At 42.2% G+C, this 21852-nt stretch overlaps 1 protein-coding gene and 1 long non-coding RNA gene across 2 annotated transcripts; one reads left to right on the forward strand and one right to left on the reverse strand.

The window, feature by feature from the left end:
- Positions 1-1634: 1634 nt before the first annotated feature.
- cyb561 (cytochrome b561) lies at positions 1635-13778 on the reverse strand. Its single transcript, XM_085158269.1, has 6 exons — positions 13503-13778; positions 11350-11557; positions 5862-5960; positions 5654-5757; positions 5416-5573; positions 1635-3424 (listed from the first exon to the last, which is right to left on the reverse strand). Exons 2-6 carry the CDS (start codon positions 11552-11554, stop codon positions 3232-3234), a joined length of 759 nt encoding a protein of 252 aa, XP_085014395.1. The 5' UTR covers positions 11555-11557; positions 13503-13778; the 3' UTR covers positions 1635-3231.
- On the forward strand, positions 6342-7382 carry LOC146520751 (uncharacterized). Its single transcript, XR_014873907.1, has 2 exons — positions 6342-6796; positions 6879-7382. It is a non-coding gene; the product is annotated as an uncharacterized LOC146520751 (long non-coding RNA).
- Positions 13779-21852: the final 8074 nt, after the last annotated feature.

The following is a 21852-nucleotide window of genomic DNA, read 5'->3' on the forward strand; positions in this document are numbered from 1 at the left end:
GTCATTTTTGACCAGGATATGTCCTTCAACGCACATATTAAACAAATATGTAAGACTGCGTTCTTCCATTTGCGCAACATCTCTAAAATTAGAAATATCCTGTCTCAGAGTGACGCTGAAAAACTAGTTCATGCATTTATTACTTCCAGGCTGGACGACTGTAATTCATTATTATCAGGATGTCCAAAAAACTCACTGAAAAGCCTTCAGTTAATCCAAAATGCTGCAGCAAGAGTACTGACAGGGACTAGAAAGAGAGAGCATATTTCTCCTGTTTTGGCTTCCCTTCATTGGCTTCCTGTTAAATCCAGAATTGAATTCAAAATCCTGCTCCTTACATACAAGGTCTTAAATAATCAGGCCCCATCTTATCTTAATGACCTTGAAGTACCATATCACCCTATTAGAGCACTTCGCTCTCGCTCTGCAGGCCTACTTGTTGTTCCTAGAGTATTTAAAAGTAGAATGGGAGGGAGAGCCTTCAGTTTTCAGGCCCCTCTTCTGTGGAACCAGCTTCCAGTTTGGATTCGGGAGACAGACACTATCTCTACTTTTAAGATTAGGCTTAAAACTTTCCTTTTTGCTAAAGCATATAGTTAGGGCTGGACCAGGTGACCCTGAATCCTCCCTTAGTTATGCTGCAATAGATGTAGGCTGCCGGGGGATTCCCATGATGCATTGAGTTTTTCCTTTCCAGTCACCTTTCTCACTCACTATGTGTTAACAGACCTCTCTGTATTGAATCGTATCTGTTATTAATCTCTGTCTCTCTTCCACAGCATGTCTTTATCCTGTCTTCCTTCTCTCACCCCAACCGGTCGCAGCAGATGGCCGCCCTTCCCTGAGCCTGGTTCTGCCGGAGGTTTCTTCCTGTTAAAAGGGAGTTTTTCCTTCCCACTGTCGCCAAAGTGCTGCTCATAGGGGGTCATATGATTGTTGGGCTTTTCTCTGTATCTATGAAGCGCCTTGAGGCGACATTTGTTGTGATTTGGCGCTATATAAATAAAATTGAATTGAATTGAATTGAATTGTTATTAGCACAAGTCATATGCTCGTGTGGATAAATGCTTTTGTTTTAACTGTGGTGGAAAGATTGTGTTGATCTTGTATGCAGTGCTCTTACAATGACTGATTGTTTTTTGGCCACTTGGGGGCAGCAGAAGCAATCTAAATAGAATATTGATTTTAACATAAAGCACCAGTCAGTGGGCTATCGGGCCTTTTATGATTGCTTTGTAAGAATGAGCCAGACTGCTCCTTTATCTGTTTAACCTTTCATGAAATAAAGAGGGAACAGACCTGAACTGGCCATCAAACTGCTTTTCAGTTCCATGTCCAGTTACATTTGAGTGTTAGAAAATGTAAACCCTGAACAGTTAACGTGATACCCACTTAGATTATTACTGAATGTCTGCACTTCAGTGACATCTTGCCTGTGGGATTTAAAATCCACAATGTTGGTGTAGAAAGGCAAAACTACAAAACTCGTGCAGCTTGATGCACATAAAGGTGACGTGAACAGCTTGTTACGTACAGTAAAAATGTTTGTTTTAGAACGTTCATTTTAAAACAATCTACAATTCAAATATGTTTTCTTGCTGCTTTCACATCCAATGTTAAAAATCTGGGGAAAATAATTTCAAACACTTTATTTCAGGTTGTCCTGATAAGATCGGGACTTCCTGTGAACAACGACACTGTCACAACTTACAGAAAAATGAACAACCTCCACCAAGCTCTCTCTGAGGCACAAAGACTGAAGGCGAGCAAAACAAAACAAGTAGATTTAAAACATACATGTAGGTATTTGAATACACACAACAGGTTATTGAAGCATTTAAACAGGAACAGTTACTGATAGGATAGGATTTGGTCAGGAAACAGGACTTTATGCTACTGCAGGTCACAAAGACGGAGCAACAGCAGAGGAAATTTTATCATACAACCAATTTACACCACCTTTAATGCCACATATTGACCCCAAAATGAACGTGGACCTGTGGCTCTTTACTTACACAGAGAGGAACATGAGGGGAACTCAACCAATGTTCACCACAGAGACACAGAAAAGCAGCACGGACAGTAGACAGCGGCTGCGGAGAACAGTTTTTGAACACGTGGTTCTCCAGCAGAGCACAGAGTCTATTCTACAGACTACCAGCGCACCACCCTGCTCCACCCTGCTCACAGAAAGGCTACGTTTGCAGGATTTGTACAATTGTTCTGAGGGTAGTGTAGCTTCTTTTTGAGCGTCAAAGTAGAAATTTGTGTTTGTGTTTTCTTTTTTTAGTCAAATTTAATTCCACTGATAAGGTGCCAGATGTACTAAAAAGGATAGCATCAGCGCAATCACCAAATAACGCCCATGGCAGCCATCTGCTGTGACTGGTAAGAGGACAGAAAAGGTGATGGTGGTTGTGGTGGTGCCATCTTATTGATCAGGATAAAAAAAAAAAGTCAGGAGAAATACTTGATATTGAAACGGACAGATTCTGAATTCCAGCTTTCTGAATATTACGTGAACCACCCATCCGCACATCATGACTTTAGTTATTTGTCACAGGAAACCAAAAAACAGAAACAAATAATACTTTTGTGGAAGGTACAACTTGAATCTTCTCACACCGCTGTCTGTCTGAGGGTGAAGACCTGGTTTTAGGGTTATGTTAGGTGTGAGATTTACTGTAGTTAATATGGTTAAAACTGGGGGTGAGACGCTGGGAGTGCATTAATGTCAATAACTGTCCTCACAAAGCCGACACACAATGCAGAGCAGAGCTGTGGAGGAAAGGACGGGAGAGGAGAACACTGCACCTACTCCGGTCGGCTGATGCTACATCTTTAATATAGATAAGACACAATGATAAAACACAAGTGAAGTGAAGACACATTTAAGCAAAACGAGAATCACAACCTAACCATGAACACTGCACAACAGGAAACAATAAAATATAAACTGCGCCCTTCAACTACACAAACATGACGCCCCATATCACAATGTGTAGTGAAACAATACATTTGTAACTATGTTTGTATAAATGTTTGACAGAGCTGGTTGGTATAATAACATGAGAAAGACAGTTATTAAAGATTTCTGTTCTTACTTCACTGAACCTAAAGCTGAACTCATTTTCTGACAGGTATGGAGGTACTAACAGAGACTGGTAGCACAGGTAGTCTGTTGGCTCTGTAGATGTAGATCACAGAGGGGCGTCAGGCTTCAGAGTGAGATTAAGGCGTGGTTGGTGATCCCCCGTCAGTCAGTGTCTTGAAATGGACGGACAGAGCTTCTTCCTCTGGGTTTGGTGGGCGTCTGTACTCCTCCCTCGTCATCAGGTGTCCCAGCACCAATCCAAAGCACACCAACAGGATACCCAAGACGTTGGCCAGCACTCCCTCTGGGGTGAATTTAGAGTAGGTCGGCCTGGCCCCAAGGAAGCAAGGAGACATCATAAGCAGAGATGGGCAGTAACGCGTTACGCATTACTGTAATCTGATTACTTTTTTCAGGTAACGAGTAAAGTAAGGGATTACTATTGCAAAAACGGTAATTAGATTACTGTTACTTTCCCGTAGGAACGCTGCGTTACTGCGTTACTAAAACCGTGATTTTTTGCGAGAACGTCTCATGACAGTGACGTAAGCGAGTGCGACGTTCGTGACAACAGCTGTGTGCAGATCAACAATGGATCATATATCGAGTGCAGAGAGAGTATGAGCGTGCAGCGTTTAAAGCGTGGAAGTACTGACCTTACTTTGAGTTTGATTCCATGAAAAGTGACAAAAACATTAGTGTCCGTTGTGCGTGGGAAGAAAACTTCTTTTTACAGCGAAAAAACCCCTAAACTTCCGAACAAGCACCGAGTAGCTACGACGTAATGGGAAACTCACAGAGAAACTCGTGGATTCTTCCACTGACCGCTGCGGCACACCTGCACCAGGGTAAACCTCCGCCTACCTCACTCCTGCTTTACAGGTGAAAATAGAGCAACAGGACCGCTAGTCTTTGACTTTATTTATTTTCTGCTGTGTTTTACTTGCATCTATTTGAAAGACTGAGTGTAAACACACAAAATATTTTATTTTATGTGCTGGAATGTGCAGAAAATGGGTTTAAATGTTAAACTAATTTCTTCCAGTCAGTGAATGTTGCAGATAATTAATTTTTTGCTTGATGCATAAAGTTAAAAGATTAAAACTAATAAAACAAGTTTTAAAAAGAGACTTTTCCATTTGATTACATTTTGTATGATGATTATGTAGAAAAAGTAGAATTGGGCTGAAAGATCTATCACTTTATCAATAAGTAATCAGTAAAGTAATGGGATTACTCTTTTGGGAAAGTAATCAGTAATTAGTTACACATTACTTTTTTCAAGTAACTTGACCAACACTGATCATAAGTGGGTAAGGGCATAGTAAAATTTAAGGTTAGTTGAGATAAATCAGGAGCAGATGGTGGTTATTGAGGATTTGCAGACATGTGACCACTAACCATGTGATGTTAACTTGTCTGACATTCTGCACTTGTGGGATCAATGAATGTAGGTCACTCAGTGACCATCTCTCAACCAGCAGTTGTGAGGGAAAATGTAGTACTCCCCGACTTTACTGCGAGTGGTTGGTGGAGTTTGCTGGGAAATGATTGCTTAAGGATCACACAGACCTACAGACTGGTCAGTGATCAACGTGGCAACCACGTGTCACTAGGGAAAAACTTATTCCGATTGGCAATGACCTTCTTCCGATTGCTTTGGTCACTATCATATTGCTGTGTTTGTAGTTTGAATGGAAATGACAAACTTGCATTTTTGAAAGTTTTGCTACCTCTTAGCATGTCATTAGCAAATATTCACAGACAATGATTTTTAAAAATTGCTCACAGCCTCAGCAGCCTGCTAGGAGGTCTTTGGTGTAGCGCCTTCTTTGCAACCAATTTCATGCAGCCAACAACCTCCAGGAACCACTACAACTGGTGATTGTACCATGTCCACCACGGTAGGCAACAAGAGCAGTGTGCGGATGTACTGGATTATACTGGATTTCTTTTTATCAGAGCCATCTGACTTCTGAGATTCAAGTTGTAATCAGCGATGACCCGAACTAAAAAGGCCTTTACGCACCATCCACCACCAACCAGACTCGTAATATCTGATATGAAGCCATTAAAACCATGTTATGTTATATTCCCTGGACAAATGGGAAACCACTGGTGCTGAATATACAATAATGTGGAAATAGTCAAATAAATTTAGTTACTTAAGCAAGAAATGATTTCAAAAAGAAATGATAAAAACACAACGACCTTCACCAAGCCACTCGTGTGATGTCATACTGTCTGTGGTTTATGCCTAAAGAACATCACTAATGAAATGAAGAGGAGACGAGGGGGCAGATACTCGAGTACAGACATACATGATGTTGAAGAGGAGCGTCTCCGTGATGCCCAGCAGGCTGGTCCCTACGGACATTACCAGCAGAGCCAGGCCACAGAACACGTGGACAGGCAAGTATGAGGCTCGTAGCCATGCCGACGCAACAGGAAACAGGAAGAACATCAAACCCATCACCCACTGGCAAAAATGGAGGGATAAAAAGTTTAGTGTTGTAATCTGTTACATTTGCTGCAGAAATTCAGTCTGTGTGTGTGTACCTGTAAGCAGAACAGGATCAGGGTAGTCATACCGCACCAGCTGTGTAGAGAGTACATGTCAGGAATCTTGGCTGCCCGGTGGAAGTCAAACACAGCTACAAAACCTGCATGCACGCGTAGAGCAACATGTCAGACGGACACACACATGGTTATTTAAAAAATACAAACATCTACAGCAGTCAGACGCCGGCTAATGTAGCCCCCTTACCTACAATACTCATGATGAGAGCGAGCAGGTGAATAATGCCGTGAAGCAGCTTTACGTTCTTCTTCGGCTCATTGTGAAACACTCTGTAGACCAGGATGGCTGGAGAGGCAGACAGACAGAGACGTGGAGACAGAGGGAAGACTATAGGATCAAATAAGTGCATTTAACACTGATCAAACATTACACACATGTTAATTGCTTTTTTAGACTTTTGTTTTTTCATCCAATGCAGTCTGAAACAGCAAAACATGATTCATACTCATATTTCAAACCCTCAACGAGAGCTTTGTACTAGGAACGCACTGAAACTCTACGCTGACACATTTATTTCATTTCATTTCATTTATTCGTTTCACACATGGTTCAGCAGTATTTGAACCATGACCAATGGGCAACATATAGGAAGCGTAGTGATTTTGGAATATTGAAATTATTATTAAATAAAGAGAAACATTTTTTCATCTTCTTAACTTAACTCATCTACACTTATTGTCCATCATTTTTAAAGGTGCCTGGCAGAATGTGACACGTTACTAATGGATGAAGATGTCTGCAATCAGTCTTTAACACGCTGCACGCCTGTAAGCTGTTTGCATTGACCACTGGGCAACAAAATTAGAAGACCATGTAAAGTATGTGTCAGGGTTCTGGGTCTGTGCGACCCAGGATCCCTGGGCAATCATGGACCGGTTATATTATATGTATTTTTTGCTGCCTCCTCTTCTCCGTCCTTGTAGGTATGAATGTGTGTGTATGGGTGCAGGTGTATCTGAATTCTTGTTTACAGGCGCCTTCAGGCCTGGTGGGTGTGGCCCCGCTAGGGGACTGGCCACACCCGAAGCCACGCACCTGCTGCTGATGAGGCCTCGTCGGGGGAGCTACTTAAGAGAGTCTTGGAGCTCCCACCGACGCGGGATCATTTCGTGAGACTTCCCGTCAGTTCTCCAGCTGGTCTGTTTGTGAGTGTGAGCTTACCAAGTGAACTGAGGGTGCTAACTACTGCCTCTATTTTCCCAGGAAGGATTGCTGGACGATAGGGCAGCAGACACAGAGTGCACTGGCACGAGGGAGCAGACACATGAGCACAAACACTGGGAGAAGACACGGAGTGGAAGTCGGGAGCACACAGGGATGTATTATTGTTGTGTATCAGTTCCATCACTGTAAATAAACGCACTGCTTGTACATAGAGCACCGCGCCTGGGTCCTCCTTCACCACACCCCCCACGGTTTGCCAAGCCAAACCGTGACATTATGGAAGGAATCACAAGTAAAAAGAAACAATTGTTATTTTGAGGTCTATCTTTACTTTGCTGGAAACACAATCGGTATTTTATTCAGAATTCAAGGCAACACTTAAACAGCATGATTGTGTGTCACTTCCTGCAGTGACACCATTATTGGAGCTTTGATTTTCTATAAAATAAAGCAATTACAGATTCCTTCCTTCATTCCTTCGATCCAGTATAAGGTCACAGTGGGGCTGGAGCTTATCTCAATGGTTATGGCTCCAGAGGCAGAGTACACCCAAAACAAACTGCCAGCCTGTTCCAGGGTACCACATACAGACAATCTGTCAAGCTCACATCCACACGACCCCCTATAAGCAAGCATTTGGCAACAGTGGGAAGGAAAAACTCATTTTTAACAGGAAGAAACCTCCAGCAGAACCAGAGTCAGGACGGTCCAGGTGGAAGTGAGGGGACACTGTGGTAAAAGGTCAGCATTAATACTGTGCAGCAACTGAGCCTCCAGCTCTACCACACACACTCTCTAATTGTTCTCAGCATAAATCCTTCGTTCACCCACCTGAGCCAACAGCTTTGTTTCATTTCCACTTCACAGCGTCACAGAAATTTAAGCCACCTCATGGGGGTGCAAGATACTCAAAAGAACCCAATATTAAAGGCGAAAAAGGGGGGCATGAGCTGAAGTGTAACAGCATTAGTGTGGACATGTGTTTGTTTCTGTGTGAGGAACACCCCCAGGAGGTTTCCATTTCACATTAAGATCCTTCCTCAAACTCATTCTAATGTCCAGTTAACCTTTGTTTTTATTGCTCTAATGCAATCTAGCACTGAACCAGTTGAGCTAATGTGGTTACTCTCATTAGAGCGGTACCCAGGGCTGCGGACACAAAGCAAAGTGTGCTGCAGCATGAGCAGGTGGCAGCAATACGTCAAAAACGGTGACGGTGTGTCCAAAATGAATCAAGTTGAGCTGGATGACTGACGGCACCATCGAAAAGGAAAATCTGCATTAAAAAGAAACTGAACACGGGAATTGGAAAGAATGGCCTAACCAAGCTGCTATATAGTGTCATTTAGAAACAATGAATGAATGAATACATTTAGACGTATTAATCGCTTGTGTGACACAGTAATTGCTGGTGGGCAGTCTCTCCACTTCATGTCCACATACCAAGCGTCTGGATCAAATGAACATGTGACATCTGAAGTTTAAGTCAGATTTGATAAAATTCCTACAATTTTTACGCTGTTTAAGTCTTTTGCTCACCTCACAAAACATTTGTGTGACAGAGCAACTTCACCTCAGCTGTCATTTGCACTTCCTTTAATCTGGCTGTGTCGATGTGCATGTCGTGTTGGTGTGTCATCCAACTGCCTTAATGTGTGGTGTGAAATGTGTTCTGCATTTTTCACTGTTGTAACGTTATATTGTGGTGATCTGAGTTCAGTCTTGAATGATGTTTATCGTGCTGTTGCAGAGTGACTAAGACTAAAGCTACATGAAGACTACATACAAAAACATGCAGTGCTGTGCAGACATCTTAAGCCACTCTTCATTTTCTTATATTTTCCGTTTTCAGCAGTCAGACTTTCATCATGTTTTTCTTAAGTGTTCTTGAGCAGAAGCTTTCTGAAGGTCTTCAAAGTTTTTCCTTGGACATTGACTGCATTTTCACCCATTTTCAGTCCAGTCCTTGTACCTGACCGTTTGAAGAGGAATGTTTTTTTGTTTTTTGAGCCACTTAACACTGGCCTAAAAAAATCAACAATACAGTGACGAATAATATTCCTGCACCAATAAGGTGATTTCCCGAGTTACTAGCAGTAACCCAAGTTTCCGGCAATCCGTCCAAGGATTTCTTTTTGACACCCAATGGCCGTCAGGATGGTGTCGACTAGCCTGTAGAGGTCAGTGTGTCCCATCATGGGGATGCCTCCCCACACATCACTGACCCACCACCAGAGATGTCAGTCTGAACAATGCTAAAGGCCGCATCCCATTCTCCAGAGCTTCTCCAGGGTCACGTGTGTCACTCAAGGTGAACATGCTCTCAATGGTGGACCGGCCAGTTCTGGTATTTGATGGCATATACCAATAGGGCTCTACGGTACCAGACAGTTCTACCCTCGTGAAGTCTGTTTATGATTTTTTGGGGTCAGAAACATTCACACCCGTGGTCTGCTGGAGTTCATTTTGTCGCTCTGGTAGTGCACACCTTGTTCCTCCTTGCACAAAGGAACAGATACTAGTCCCAGTGATGGATTGAGGGCCTTCTACCACCCTGTCCAGCTCTCCTACAGTAAATGCCTGTCCCCCAGAACCTCCTTGTGGCAGTGTTGGGCAGCTGATGATATACTCTGATTAAAAAGTGTTGCTTTAATTTTTTGTGTAGAGCCTCATCCTTTTGTTTTCATCTAGTTATAACTAGCTACATTTGTGCATAAAGGATGACAAAAGGCAGAGTAAATACATGAAAAAGCTGAGTCAAAAATATTATTTCACTTTCATCTAACAAACTAACTTCCTTCTTAATGTCAGGTATCAAGTTAACTGGTAATCTGGTAATTAGCATGAAGGTCAATTGCAACTAACCTGAACTCTAACACAAGAATATTTGATTTTGTTTATACAATTTTGACAATCAGGGTGCAAATAACATAATAATTCCATAATAATGACACATTTTAAAACTGGTGAAGTGCAGTTAGCAGTGGTTAGCTCAATATATCCAGCTGTCTAAACAGGCCACAGCATGAACAAACAAGAAGACCCAGTTCTGAGAAATGCCATAATTGGACAAGAGAATTTAAAGACCAATAGAGTGGAGGCTCTCTGCTGTCAATGAAAAATATGCTGTTGTTTGCTGACTGGTGCTTTTTTTGTGCCACTTTTCCCTTTAGAGTCATCCTGTCAAACCTTTACTGGATGTGTGACAAAAACACACACACAAGCTGTTTACATTCATTCAGTGATGCAAACCATTCCCCCTTTCCTCTGTTTGTCTCAGTCCTGCTGGGTCCGGTTAGGGAGGATTGATGGGTGTCTGGCCAGTGTTAGCTTAATGTAACAAGTCAGCAAAACAGTGGCTTGAGGCTACGATGCACTGGTGCACACTCATAAGCTCAGACACACACCAACAGTCCTACTAATTTAGAGCAGCCATTTTCTGTTGAGCATTTTGCAAGGAAAGAAAGAGAGAGGAACAATCACTGACTGCAGGTTTTTCAAACTATTCTAACATTTTCAGCTGAGCTCTGGATAACTGGTCAGCTGGACATCACTTTGATATTTCAGCAAGAACTCTCTGCTCTGCTTCTGTAAGGCATTTATGGTGCCAGTTGACCAGCTCAATGGAAACAATTCCACGATTGGGAGCAGGGCTGGCTTGTGTTTTAGCCACATGCTCGATAAACAAATATCAGTATCAGCTACGAGATGTTACATTTTAAATTAAGTCGCCTATTTCTACCCCAGGTGGTGCAAGTTAAGAGTTTAACTTGAATAACATTGAAACATTTACCAAAATGCTCAACTTGTTTTAAATGGAATATGATGGCTTTCTTTGGTTTCATGTTGATTCTGGATTTTGTGTGTGTGTGTGTGTGTGTGTGTGTGTGTGTGTGTGTGTGTGTGTGTGTGTGTGTGTGTGTGTGTGTGTGTGTTAGCACTTGTTTGCATTAATAACCTCCTGTCTCTGTCTTTATTCTTCGTACAATGTGTTCTGTTTAATAAATCTTTTATAGATGATACAGATGATATTTCATGAGTTCTCTGGATTATTGCTTAACACTAACATTAGGGATCTAAAATGTTTGACGCATGGTCGGTATATCTGCCGGAAAAAAAACAAATACATAATAAACAAACAATTGATATCAATTTTATTTTATTTATGCAGAGTAAATTTGCAAAAGCAGTCGCCTCGGGTACTTTATCTTGTAAGGTAGAAACCTGACAACAATACAGAGAAATCCCCAACAATCAGCTGACCCCTTTTGAACAAGCACTTGGCCACAGTGGGAAAGAAAAACTCCCTTTTAACAGGAAGAAACTTCCAGCAGAGCCAGGCTCAGGGAGGGGCAGCGATCTAGCCTGACCTGATGGGGAGTGATGGGTGAGGACCATTTAACAATAAAAAAATATATAATACAATCACAGAGATGCATCACTCAGTTTGAGCCACATCCTGATTAGGCTGTGGTTCTACCTGTACAGTCATTGATCAGTGTGGACTCACCATCTCCATGCAGAAAGACCAGGCCCAGCACCATGCACAGAGGGTGGACGTTAAACTCCTGCTTTGAGCCATTCCAGGCAAAACCTCCACGGAAGTGACCCATCCACACACCGGTTAGCACCACCGATGCCAAACCCAGCACCTGGGACACTCCCACCAGCCCCGCAAACGCAGCGCGACTACGACGGGGGGCAGAGTCCTCCATGATCTGAGAGCCAGGAACAGAGCAGTTAGAACCGATGCCTTAGGCTGCACCATTTGCTGAATAAAATCAAAGTAAATTCAATTAGAAGGATGGGTTAGACAAAGATAAACACAGAGCATCAACAAAGTACCTCACAAACATTATTTTTCATCATGTCACATTATAAAGAGTTTGACTTATTTGAGCTTTTGAGAGGAAAGAACGCTAAAATAACTCATATTTGTTTCAGGAAATTTTGCAGTACGAGAAAATCTGTACCCATGAAACATAACATCAGCCAACATCACTCCTGCATTTGTATTCCATCTTTAGGGTCAAAGACTGGGCAGTGAAAAGACTCACCAAGGGGCCGTCTAACATGCTAAAAGGATTTAGCTGAACAGTCTTCCATCTATAAAAAGATATATACATATCTAAAAACAGATATACTGAATGCCCTCTGTGACTGTTTCAGGATTCAGGCCTGCTAGAACATAAAATCAGGCTCTAAACCCTTCATACACTGGTAACAAAAAGCACTACACATACATTAGGCCATCATGACATGTCTGTTATTGTGTGCTAATATCCTGCAACGACACTCTTCTCATTCCTTACAATAAGGAATGAGAAGAGTTATGGGTTAGTTTGTTTCAGTTTCTTGGGTAAGTTTTTCATAAGATGCCGTATTAGTGTATAAAATAAGCATAGAGCATGTCAATTATATTAACATGCAAATACCACATGCACACTGATCAGGCATAACATTAGGTCTGATCATGCCTATAATTGTGTTGGTCCCATTTTGCTGCCAAAGCAGCCCTGACCCACTAAAGCATGGACTCCACTCGACCTCTGAAGGTGTGGTGCACCAAGAAGTTAGCAACAGATCCTTTAGACTTGTAAGTTGTGAGGTGGGGCTTGATGGTCGGTTGTTTATGGCCATTCCAGGCTCTGGTTGCCTGAATTAATGAATTTGCTATCCTGACATATATCTGTTATCATTTGCTCTCATGTTAGTAGTCACATTAGTTAACATTAATTTCACAGGAAGTAGTTTCAGATGTTTGCCTGGAAGTTTAGATAATGTTGTCTTGGGTCCCGCCCACTTTCTGTTGCCAGCGCTTATTTCACCCATAGTCACTTGAACGTCATTGACTTTCTATGGTCTCTGGTCACCTTGTGGTTGTTGCTCTTGAGCTCTCACTGAAATTCTGCTAAACATCAGCTGGACAAGCCTAAATCCTGATGCCACTGCCACCGTGCTTCTTCTTTTGGTTGATGTTTTCATGCTGTTAGGCATTCCCTAATGTGAGTCTAAGAAATGCATTAAAAGGTATAAAATAGCATAAAATGGAATAACCCATTTGTAATGGCTCCTTCATGTACTTACACGTCTTTGGCTCTGAACTGCGCTAAACTACTGACGCATAAAAGGAGCAAAAAGTCTGTTTCATTTCACAATAGGATCTTAAAGTCCCTGATGTCACTGTTACAGAACACAATCACCATGGCACGAACACAGCCAGCACCACACCGGTTTAAAGCGGAAGATTTAAAAATAAAAACACACGTGAGCCCGTGTCTGCTGTGTTTTATCATGTTTCATATCAACCCAAAAGTCACAAGGTATCAGTGCCGCTCCCAATGCATAACAGGAAGTGTGTCACAGCTGTTACATGAGCACAGAACAGCCGAATCCAACGGATTTCCACGACTGCAGCTCAAACTCCATTATCAGCTCCTCTTTGTTAAAATTCACCTTCCACGCACACGGCGCGCGCGCACACACACGGGAAGAATGACAGCAAGTCAAACAGTCGTGTTCACGCTCCCACGGTGCACTGTCACCTGTTACCCGTGGGATCAACGGGACTCTCCAGCCTGTTTTAGCTGTGTCTGAGTTATGTTCACAGTGACTGTGGAAAGGCACAGAGCACAAGGTTGACAGGAAGCGTGGAGTACTTACTGCGCTGCAGGGTCTGCTCGGCTGTAGCGAGGAAGTCCTGCAGAGTGGACTTTACAGATCCGCCTTCCTCCTCCTCCCTGCCTGCCACCGGGCTGAAGTGCGCCTGTGTGTGGGTGTGGGTGTTTGTTTTGGGTGGCCTTATTAGAAAAAAAAAAAGCCCACGTGACTTTAGGACGGCGATAAGCAGTGGAAAGCAATACTTATGTTTATATATGTTTGTGATCGTGTTAATAATAATATTATTATGAGGATGATGAAACTCTGATGAACACACTCAGCTCACACAGGATTCCAAGAAAAATGAATCAAAATGAGATTTTACGTGATAAAACGTCACGACAGCGTCAAGGGAGGGGTGGGAGGGGGTTGTCTGCGTGGACTTATGACTAACAGCTTCGATGTAACGGTTTGTTGCCTTGACAACGCTGGAGTGGGAAAGATGGAGGTGGGTGCGTGAGCGAGAAGAAGAGGAGGAGGAAGATGGGAGCGCTCGTCTTTGAATGAGAGCAGCTCGTTAGTGGAGACGCAGACAGTCATAGCCACTCGTGTTTTTAAAGGCACTGCCCACTCGTGTGGATTCTCAGTTTGCGTTACCTTCCAGAAAGCAAGTTTCACTCAGAGTAATGAAGACAATGGACGCAGGGGCGGGGGGGGTGTTGATGTAGCACAGTAATCGGCAGGAGTGAAAAATTCACCAGTGTATCACTGTAAATGTATAACTGTGTGCTGTCAAAAGACACTATCGATGAAATATGTTGGTTTAATAGATGGAAACAGCACATGAGTGATTTTTGAACCATTGCTTCTTTAACTCTCTAACATGTTTACTTTGAGAAATGTGAGCAAGACATGTGAGACACTATCGTTACAGCCACTCAGTAAAATCAAATATATTTACTGCTGCAACCACACTACATTTTATTATCAGCTCTAGCCCTATTAAGTCACCAATAAACATTATTTTTTATGTTTACAGAATTCTGGTGGGTCTGTGCACATTAAAATCATTATAATTCATTGTCTGTGAAGCTTCTCAGTCATCCAGGTCATCATAGTCAAAGGAGCTTGCAAAGAAAAGCGTCTGGACTTCTTTAAGTTGCTTGAAGACGTTTCACCTCTCATCCGAGAAGCTTCTTCAGTTCTAAGGTCAAATGGTGGGATTATAATTCATTGAATTGTCAAATGCTTTTGTTTGTTTAAAAAAAATTCTGATAGAATTTCCCAATTTCTTAAAAAAAATCACGGATACAGATCTACGTTCTGCGCATCATTTCCTGCATTCTCTTAAACTTTAAGCATCAATATGTGCATGATAGCAGAAATATATTTATTCCAGTAAAGAAAAGCACACACACACAAGAAAAGCAAATCATGCAGGTAATAATATCAGCTACAATATAACAGTGAGGCTCTGTGGCACTCTGTGTCGCTGTCAAATAATACTCCTAGTTTTTCCTGAGCTGTTGTTGGACGGCTGTGGCTCAGGAGCAAATGCTGCTGTTTAAATGTGATCATGAGTCATTGCTCTTGTCTTGTAAATATTATCAGGAGTGAATATACGTTCTTGATAAACATCAGGAAAAGAGATTGAAATTTACTTCAAAGAGCCGAGTGTCACTCTGAAGCCTTATACGTGTTGTCAGTTGTCAGTTGTGAAAAGTGTCAACCTGTGGCGCTGTTGCAGTCCAGTTTTACTCATGAAAAAAAGGTTTAACATAGCTTTGATTTTTAGTAGTCATCTTCATCTCATCAGTGTTACGGAGGCTGACTGAAGACAAGAAGGTCAGGCCAATAAATCCTTAGGATTAGTCACCACCAACACTCCTGAACTTCATAAATAGTAGCTGGCTGACTTTGTACTCAGACTAAAAAACCCAACATTATATGTTCTAATAATTTCCTGCAAAAATCACAGCATGATTTTGCTATATATATTATATATTATTACTAAATATATATATATATTTTTAACACAGTAATATTCTGTAAATAGCAATGCATTCTGGGAGCTTGTGGCTGTTTGGCCTTTAAATCACAATTACAAGCTCCACTGTAAATTTCACATTTACAGATGCACTCATTTCTAGTGGACTTGGACAAGCAGAAAAAAGGGTGAAAAAACAAAAACTATCGATTGAAGTGCACTTAAAAATACAGCATTTACTCCTAAAATGTAGTAAAAGTACTGCGTTATTGCAATCACAGTAACATCCCTGCACTCTGCCTTCTTCTCCTCTTGAGGGCGCTGCTGTCTCGGATAATTCACCTTGTGATCGTGTGTTTAATGAGCAGCAGCCAAATCCTTGATGGTGTTGATCTTGGGCTTCTGGGGAGTTGTTAGGGGACAACAACAGATGACAGAAAATATCCATCCTCCACGACGAGGTCTAATGTCTGCGTATGCTCAATATTATCCAAACATCCAGCTGCACTGCAACACAGGGTGTGTTAAACTCACGTGTTTCTCAGGTGTGTGTGTGCCTAAAGCCTTACGCTGTCACCTTTTTTTAGAGGAAGGAAAGAGAACACTTTGTCAAGGATATCTTCATTAATGTCAGAAATGGGTGGCTACAGCCGTGTGTGTGTGTGTGTGTGTGTGTGTGTGTGTGTGTGTGTGTGTGTGTGTGTGTGTGTGTGCGCTCTCTTTTTCAGTCTGACATTTCTGATTTCTCCTGTGACTCACAGGAGGCTGACTCACCACTGCTCCTTTTGCGTAAGTGTGTGTTTGTGTGTGTGTGTGCGCGCGCCACATATTGACATGCTGTTTATTAATCTGTCCTCAACAGCCTCCATCCCCTTCCTTTCTTTTCATCTTTTAATGTCTTCTAACTTTTAATGACACCCATGTGCCCAGTTCCCCCCCCTCTTCTTTCACTCTAATAATAAAGTCTCTGTGACCCTCCTTCAGTATGAATAGATTTTTTCTTTCTTTTTTTCCTACGGCTGTGGGTTTGAACCTGTCACATTTCTATTACTCTAAGATTGTACTTCCACCCACTGGTGCTGTGTGATGTCACAATTAAAGAAACACTCGCACGTAAAGTTCACTTCTTCATTTTATAAAACTATGTTAAATACTTTTAGTTGCTAATGAGTATATGAATACCACTGGAGCATTCTACTCATTTAAAGCTTTGGATATTTACTCATGGACTCTACTGGATTATGTTTAATGATTCAGAGTTGAAAATAATCCTTATTCAAGCTCTCAGCTGTATTTAGTAATTCTGGTTCTTGACAAAGACTTACATTGTATCTCTTCTTCTCTGCGTCTCCCGTGTGTGTCACATCTCTGCTGTGTATTTTTAGATATTACGCCTGCCCCTGACCTTTGCAACACTCACCTGGATACCTCTGTCAAACTTGTTCTCTGTTTGTTGTAAATAAACCCTTTACCTTTTACCTGTTGTCCTCTCCTGCATTTTGGTCTAGTGAAACTTAGCAGGCCTTGGTGCAGTCCCTCAATTTATTACTGTCTGAACAAGCTGTTTCGTTTACCTTTGCCTTTGGCTAGCTTTCTTCTGATTGGTTACCCCCAGTAAACAGAAAGTTTGAACAGTATGTGGGTGGGGCTTCTGTTTTCATAAATGACTGTATTAGGGTCAAAAGTAAAAAAACAAACAAACCCTTAACCCAATACTACTTTTACCCTTTCAGTAACTATATTGAATGAGTAAATGTAAATACGCAGAGCTTTTTACTCTATCTGAGCACTCAAAGCATTTTATACAAAATGCCTCATTCACCCATTCATACAAGCATTTTTTCTATGCCAAAGTCCTTTCTGAAGTGTGGACTGGAGCAGTCAGGTATTGATCCAAAGCCCTGCATTAGAGATGGGATGAGGAGCTTGGTAATTTGGGAGGGGCTCAGAGTACAGCCAGTTAAGGTCATTCAGGCAACAAGTATGCCTCCTTCACAGCTCCTAGGTGAGGTTTTTCAGGCATGCCCAACTGAGAGAAGGCCGAAGGCTCGTCCTAGGACCCGCTGCAGATGTTACGTCGATTGACTGGCTCAGTCCTCCACCTCAGTGTCCTCCAGTAAGAGCTGGAGGAGCTGGTCGGGTGAGAGGGATCTCCGCTTAGACTGCTGCCCTTGTGACCCCAACCCTGATAAATAATTCTTGTACTCTATATTGCCAAAAGAATTTGGTTGTCTGCCTTTACATGCATATAAATTTGAGGACATCCCATTTTAATCCATTGGATTTAATATGCTGTTGGCACCATTTGCAGCTATAACAGCTTCAACTCTTGTGGGAAGGTTTTCCACAAGGTTTAGAAGAATGTTCACGGGCGTTTTCTTCTTCCAGAAAGTGAGGTTACACACTGATGATGGATGAGAAGGCCTGGCTCTGTTTCCGCTCTAAATCATCTCAAAGGTGTTCTATTGGGTCACTGTGCAGTCAAGTTCTTCTACACCAAACTTGCTCATTAAAGGTTCCAACAAAGTTGGGACATGAAATTGTCCAAAATGTTCTGGTGTGCTGACGTATAAAGAGTTCCTTTAACTGGGATTAAGGGGCCAAGCCCAACTCCCGAGAAACAACCCCACACCATAATCCCCTCTCCACCAAACTTCACACTTGGCACAGTGCAGTCAGGTAAGTAACATTCTCCTGGCAACCACCAAATCTAGACTCGTCCATTGGATTGCCAGACAAAGAAGTGTGATTTGTCACTCCAGAGAACAAATCTCCAATGCTCTAGAGTCCAATGGTGGCAAGCTCTTGGGTGAAGCTGCTTGGCCATGGAAACCCTTTCATTAAGCGCTCTACGCACTTGTAATTTACTACATAACAGTGTGTAGGTGTGATACACATTTACTTTCACTGATGCACCTCATTCATTTTAGCTTTATTTAAATTCATTTCATGACTCGTCAGAGGGAGAACATAAAAGGAGGGGATAAGAAAATATGTGGGGAGTAATCGGAAGCAATGACACGACCTTTGACATCCATGTACACCAACCAATCAATAGCCTTCTCTTCCATAAACCCCTCCAATCAGCACAGTTCCTTAAAAATACCCACGAGGCACCTGTGGAGTAGCCTGAGCGAGGACAGCGTCTCCATGGCAACAACATCATTACCAGAATAGCTCTTTACTTCTCTATTTCTGTCTCTCCATTTTCTCCGACCTTTCATTGCAACCCATCCTCTCTCCTCTTTTTGTCTTAATGCACATTGTTTCTCCTCTCCTCCTCGTGTCCTCCTTCTCAACCCTCTCCTCCATTTCCCACCTTCTTTCCTTTTTTCCCTTTCTACCCCATCTCTCTCCAAACCTTTCCTCCCTCATTTTTTTTCCCAGTCTCCATTTTTTATTCCGTCCACCTCCTCCGCATGTATCTATTTAGCATTTTCACATTGTGCAAAGAGAGAATATATTTATAGCCTCAGCTATGATTCCTCCTCTCCTCTCTTTTTGTTTACTGTGAATGAAAGTGAGATTCTGCTGCATTTCTTCTGAGCTCTCCGGTTAAATCTGACAGTTGTTTTCACCTGTTTACATCAGACTAATGGCTTTTTTTTTTTAAATCAGATTTTGACAAATTTGAACTGAAGTGCTCCTGCATTACTGATATGCAGGACTTTGACTCTGATTGGCCTAATATTAGAAATTTGGTGTCCATTATGATGCATTACTGCATCTTATCCATGCCCATGTTTAGTGGGCTACAGTGAGATTCAGAAATGCCTAAAAAATGGCAACATTTTCATGCACCTCCGCACACTTGACATGACTGACATGACTGAAGTGCTGTCCTCAATGAAGGTAGTTATAATAATAATAATTCAATTCAATTCAATTTTATTTATATAGCGCCAAATCACAACAAAAGTCGCCTCAAGGCGCATCTTATTGTAACAACGTATCCTTTTCAGTGAATGACTGTCTGAACTCAGAACATGGACATCACAAAATGCTAAGCTTGCTCCCTAAAATAATTTGGTAGGCCTTCACTACAGTTGCCTTCAGTTATTGCTAACTTGTGGGTTTTCTGCCATCAGATTAGTCTACAGTAAGTAATATAATGCTCAGATGAATTGAGTTCAGGTTCCTTAATTTCCCATTTGAGAACATTTCATTACCTTGTTTTGAGTCACTTTTACAGTTCATTTTGGCTCATTGTCCATGTGTACTGTGAAGCAGTGTCAAATGTTCTGCATTTTTACTAAATCTCAGCACAGAGTATAGCTTTGACCCGTTTCTATTGGCAGCCAAATGTGTCAATGCCACAACACTGCCTATGGACAGGCCTAAAGACTACGCTGTTCTGGACAGAGATCTCAGATGTTGTTCCTGGGATCTGCTGGAGCCACTCACCCAGTTTTGGAGGTCAATGCCCTGAGTGCTCAGATTACCATGGGGACCACTGCTGCCTCCACATTTTCTCTAGCTCCTCTCTCAGTCCCTGCTATTTCTTGTGCTTCTTGTGGTCCTTTTCACATATGTTGCTATCATTTAGTATAGTTACATCTATCACTAAGGCTTGCTTCCTCTGCTTGTCCACCACTATGATGTCAGGTTGGTTAGCCGTCACCATTTGTTCTTCTGTATCTGGAAGACCCAAAGGATCTTAGCTTGGTCATTCTCAACCACCTTTGACCTGGTGACTTCCAGGCCAGCCTTGGCACAGATGTTCCTGTATACTATGCTAGCCACTTGATTATGGTATCCCATGTATACCCTGCCTGCTAGCATCTTGCACCCTTCCATAATGTGATGGATTCTTACACACTACACCTGGAATCTGGCTTGGTGTAGACCCCATCCTCTATCGATCTTGTCCTTAGAGCTTGTTCCTGTGTTGCCATGATTAGTGCCTTTGTGGTGTCTTTCAGTCCAGTTTTTTCAGCTATTGGTGTTGGTAGCCATTTTCCAATATCAGTCACTGCTTCTACCTGCAAATAGTAGGCTCAGCAAGAGCCTGTTCTTCCATGATGGTTCCTCTTTTTGCTCCTTTTCTTTCTCTTATTTCTGCCTCCTGAGGTATTCACTAAGCACATTATTGGATGGATCTTTGTTGTTTCATCCTGGATCATAGTTCTGACATTCACTGGAACTTGGGCTCCTTCCTTCCACTTAACGTACAATATCAGGGAGGTGAACCTGGGCTGAAACCCTCCATGCATTGCAAGGCGCTTTCCAGTCTTGATGTCAGTGGCTTCGATCTTCTTCTTTGGCCAGCTTATGACCTCAGCAAGGTATCTAAAGACTGGCATGGCATAGGTGTTAATTGCATGGATCTTATTCTTCCCATTCAGCTGACTCCTCAGGACTTGCTTTATTCTCTGCAGGTATTTGGTGGTTGCTGCTTTGCTTTCCTAGTGGCCTTTTCATGGTTCCTATTTGCCTGTGGGATTCCAAGGTACTTGTAGTTATACGTTCGCCAATAGGTGTGAATCATGTCAGGGCCTGGTGCTGTCCAATGCATCATACTTGAGACTCAAGACAGTTCTTGGCTTACTGGATCCTGTTCAGGGAGGTTGCTGTGGTCTGTTCTCAGATCCACTAGCAACTGAATATTGATGTATTGCATCCTCTCTTCCATATATCCTTACAGTATTGCTCAGTCTCCAGGCTTAGTGGCATTGTTCTTATATTGCTTCCCTGCCACTGAGAGTATACTTTGGATGGTTCAGTACAGGACATCTGTTTTTTTTATCCTAGCTACTATTTCTCTGGTATACTTTTTCGGGTGGTTAGCCAAGACTATGAGTCTTTGCTTGGCAGTTTCTAAGGTCTCAGGTATGGCCAGCTTGTTGTATTTCTTAAGCACACCTTTCTTCAGTTCTGATAGTTGGCTAACTTCCCTCTGTACTAACCTTGAGTTTGGCCTCTAGTCTCCCTTTTCAAGGAGAGTACTGCTCCTTGTCCTTGTTCATGCTGTAGTCAAACATCTCAGGAATCACTGTTGCCATGGTGTCGATCATCTGGTTGGTTTCAGTGATGATCGCAGTAGAGATTGTAATGCTGCATTCATATCTTCTAGTAGACGTTCAGAAGGTACTTTCTTGTCAAAGAAAGAATGCAAAGATCCCACATCCTCTTCAAGTAACCACTTTTGTTGGGATTACATGTGTAGTAGCATTCCAAAGGTTGCCTATTCCCATCCCTTGTCCTCTTATGCTTTAATTGTTCCAGTAGCCCACTTCTCATTAGAGTATCCTGGTTCTTTATCACCTGGCCCAAGCCAGGGCCACATCTGAGTCATTATGGCTTCAGCTATATGTCTCTCACTCAGATTCCGATGCAGGGTTTGATAGCATGGGCGTAGCCTGAGGACCCTTAATGGATGTATGCTCTGGATGTATGCTCTGGATGTATATACATATATAAAGGCTT

This window comes from Neolamprologus multifasciatus, chromosome 4 (assembly GCF_963576455.1).
Source record: "Neolamprologus multifasciatus chromosome 4, fNeoMul1.2, whole genome shotgun sequence".
Classification (NCBI taxonomy): Eukaryota; Metazoa; Chordata; class Actinopteri; order Cichliformes; family Cichlidae; genus Neolamprologus; species Neolamprologus multifasciatus.

Coding starts and splice junctions, on each gene's coding strand:
- cyb561 (XM_085158269.1), bottom strand. CDS start 11,554: ATGGAGGACTCTGCCCCCCGTCGTAGTCGCGCTGCGTTTGCGGGGCTG. Junction 5,961..11,349: donor GGTCTTTCTGCATGGAGATG/GTGAGTCCACAC, acceptor CTGCCTCTCCAG/CCATCCTGGTCTACAGAGTG. Junction 3,425..5,415: donor ACGCTCCTCTTCAACATCAT/GTATGTCTGTAC, acceptor CCTTGGGGCCAG/GCCGACCTACTCTAAATTCA.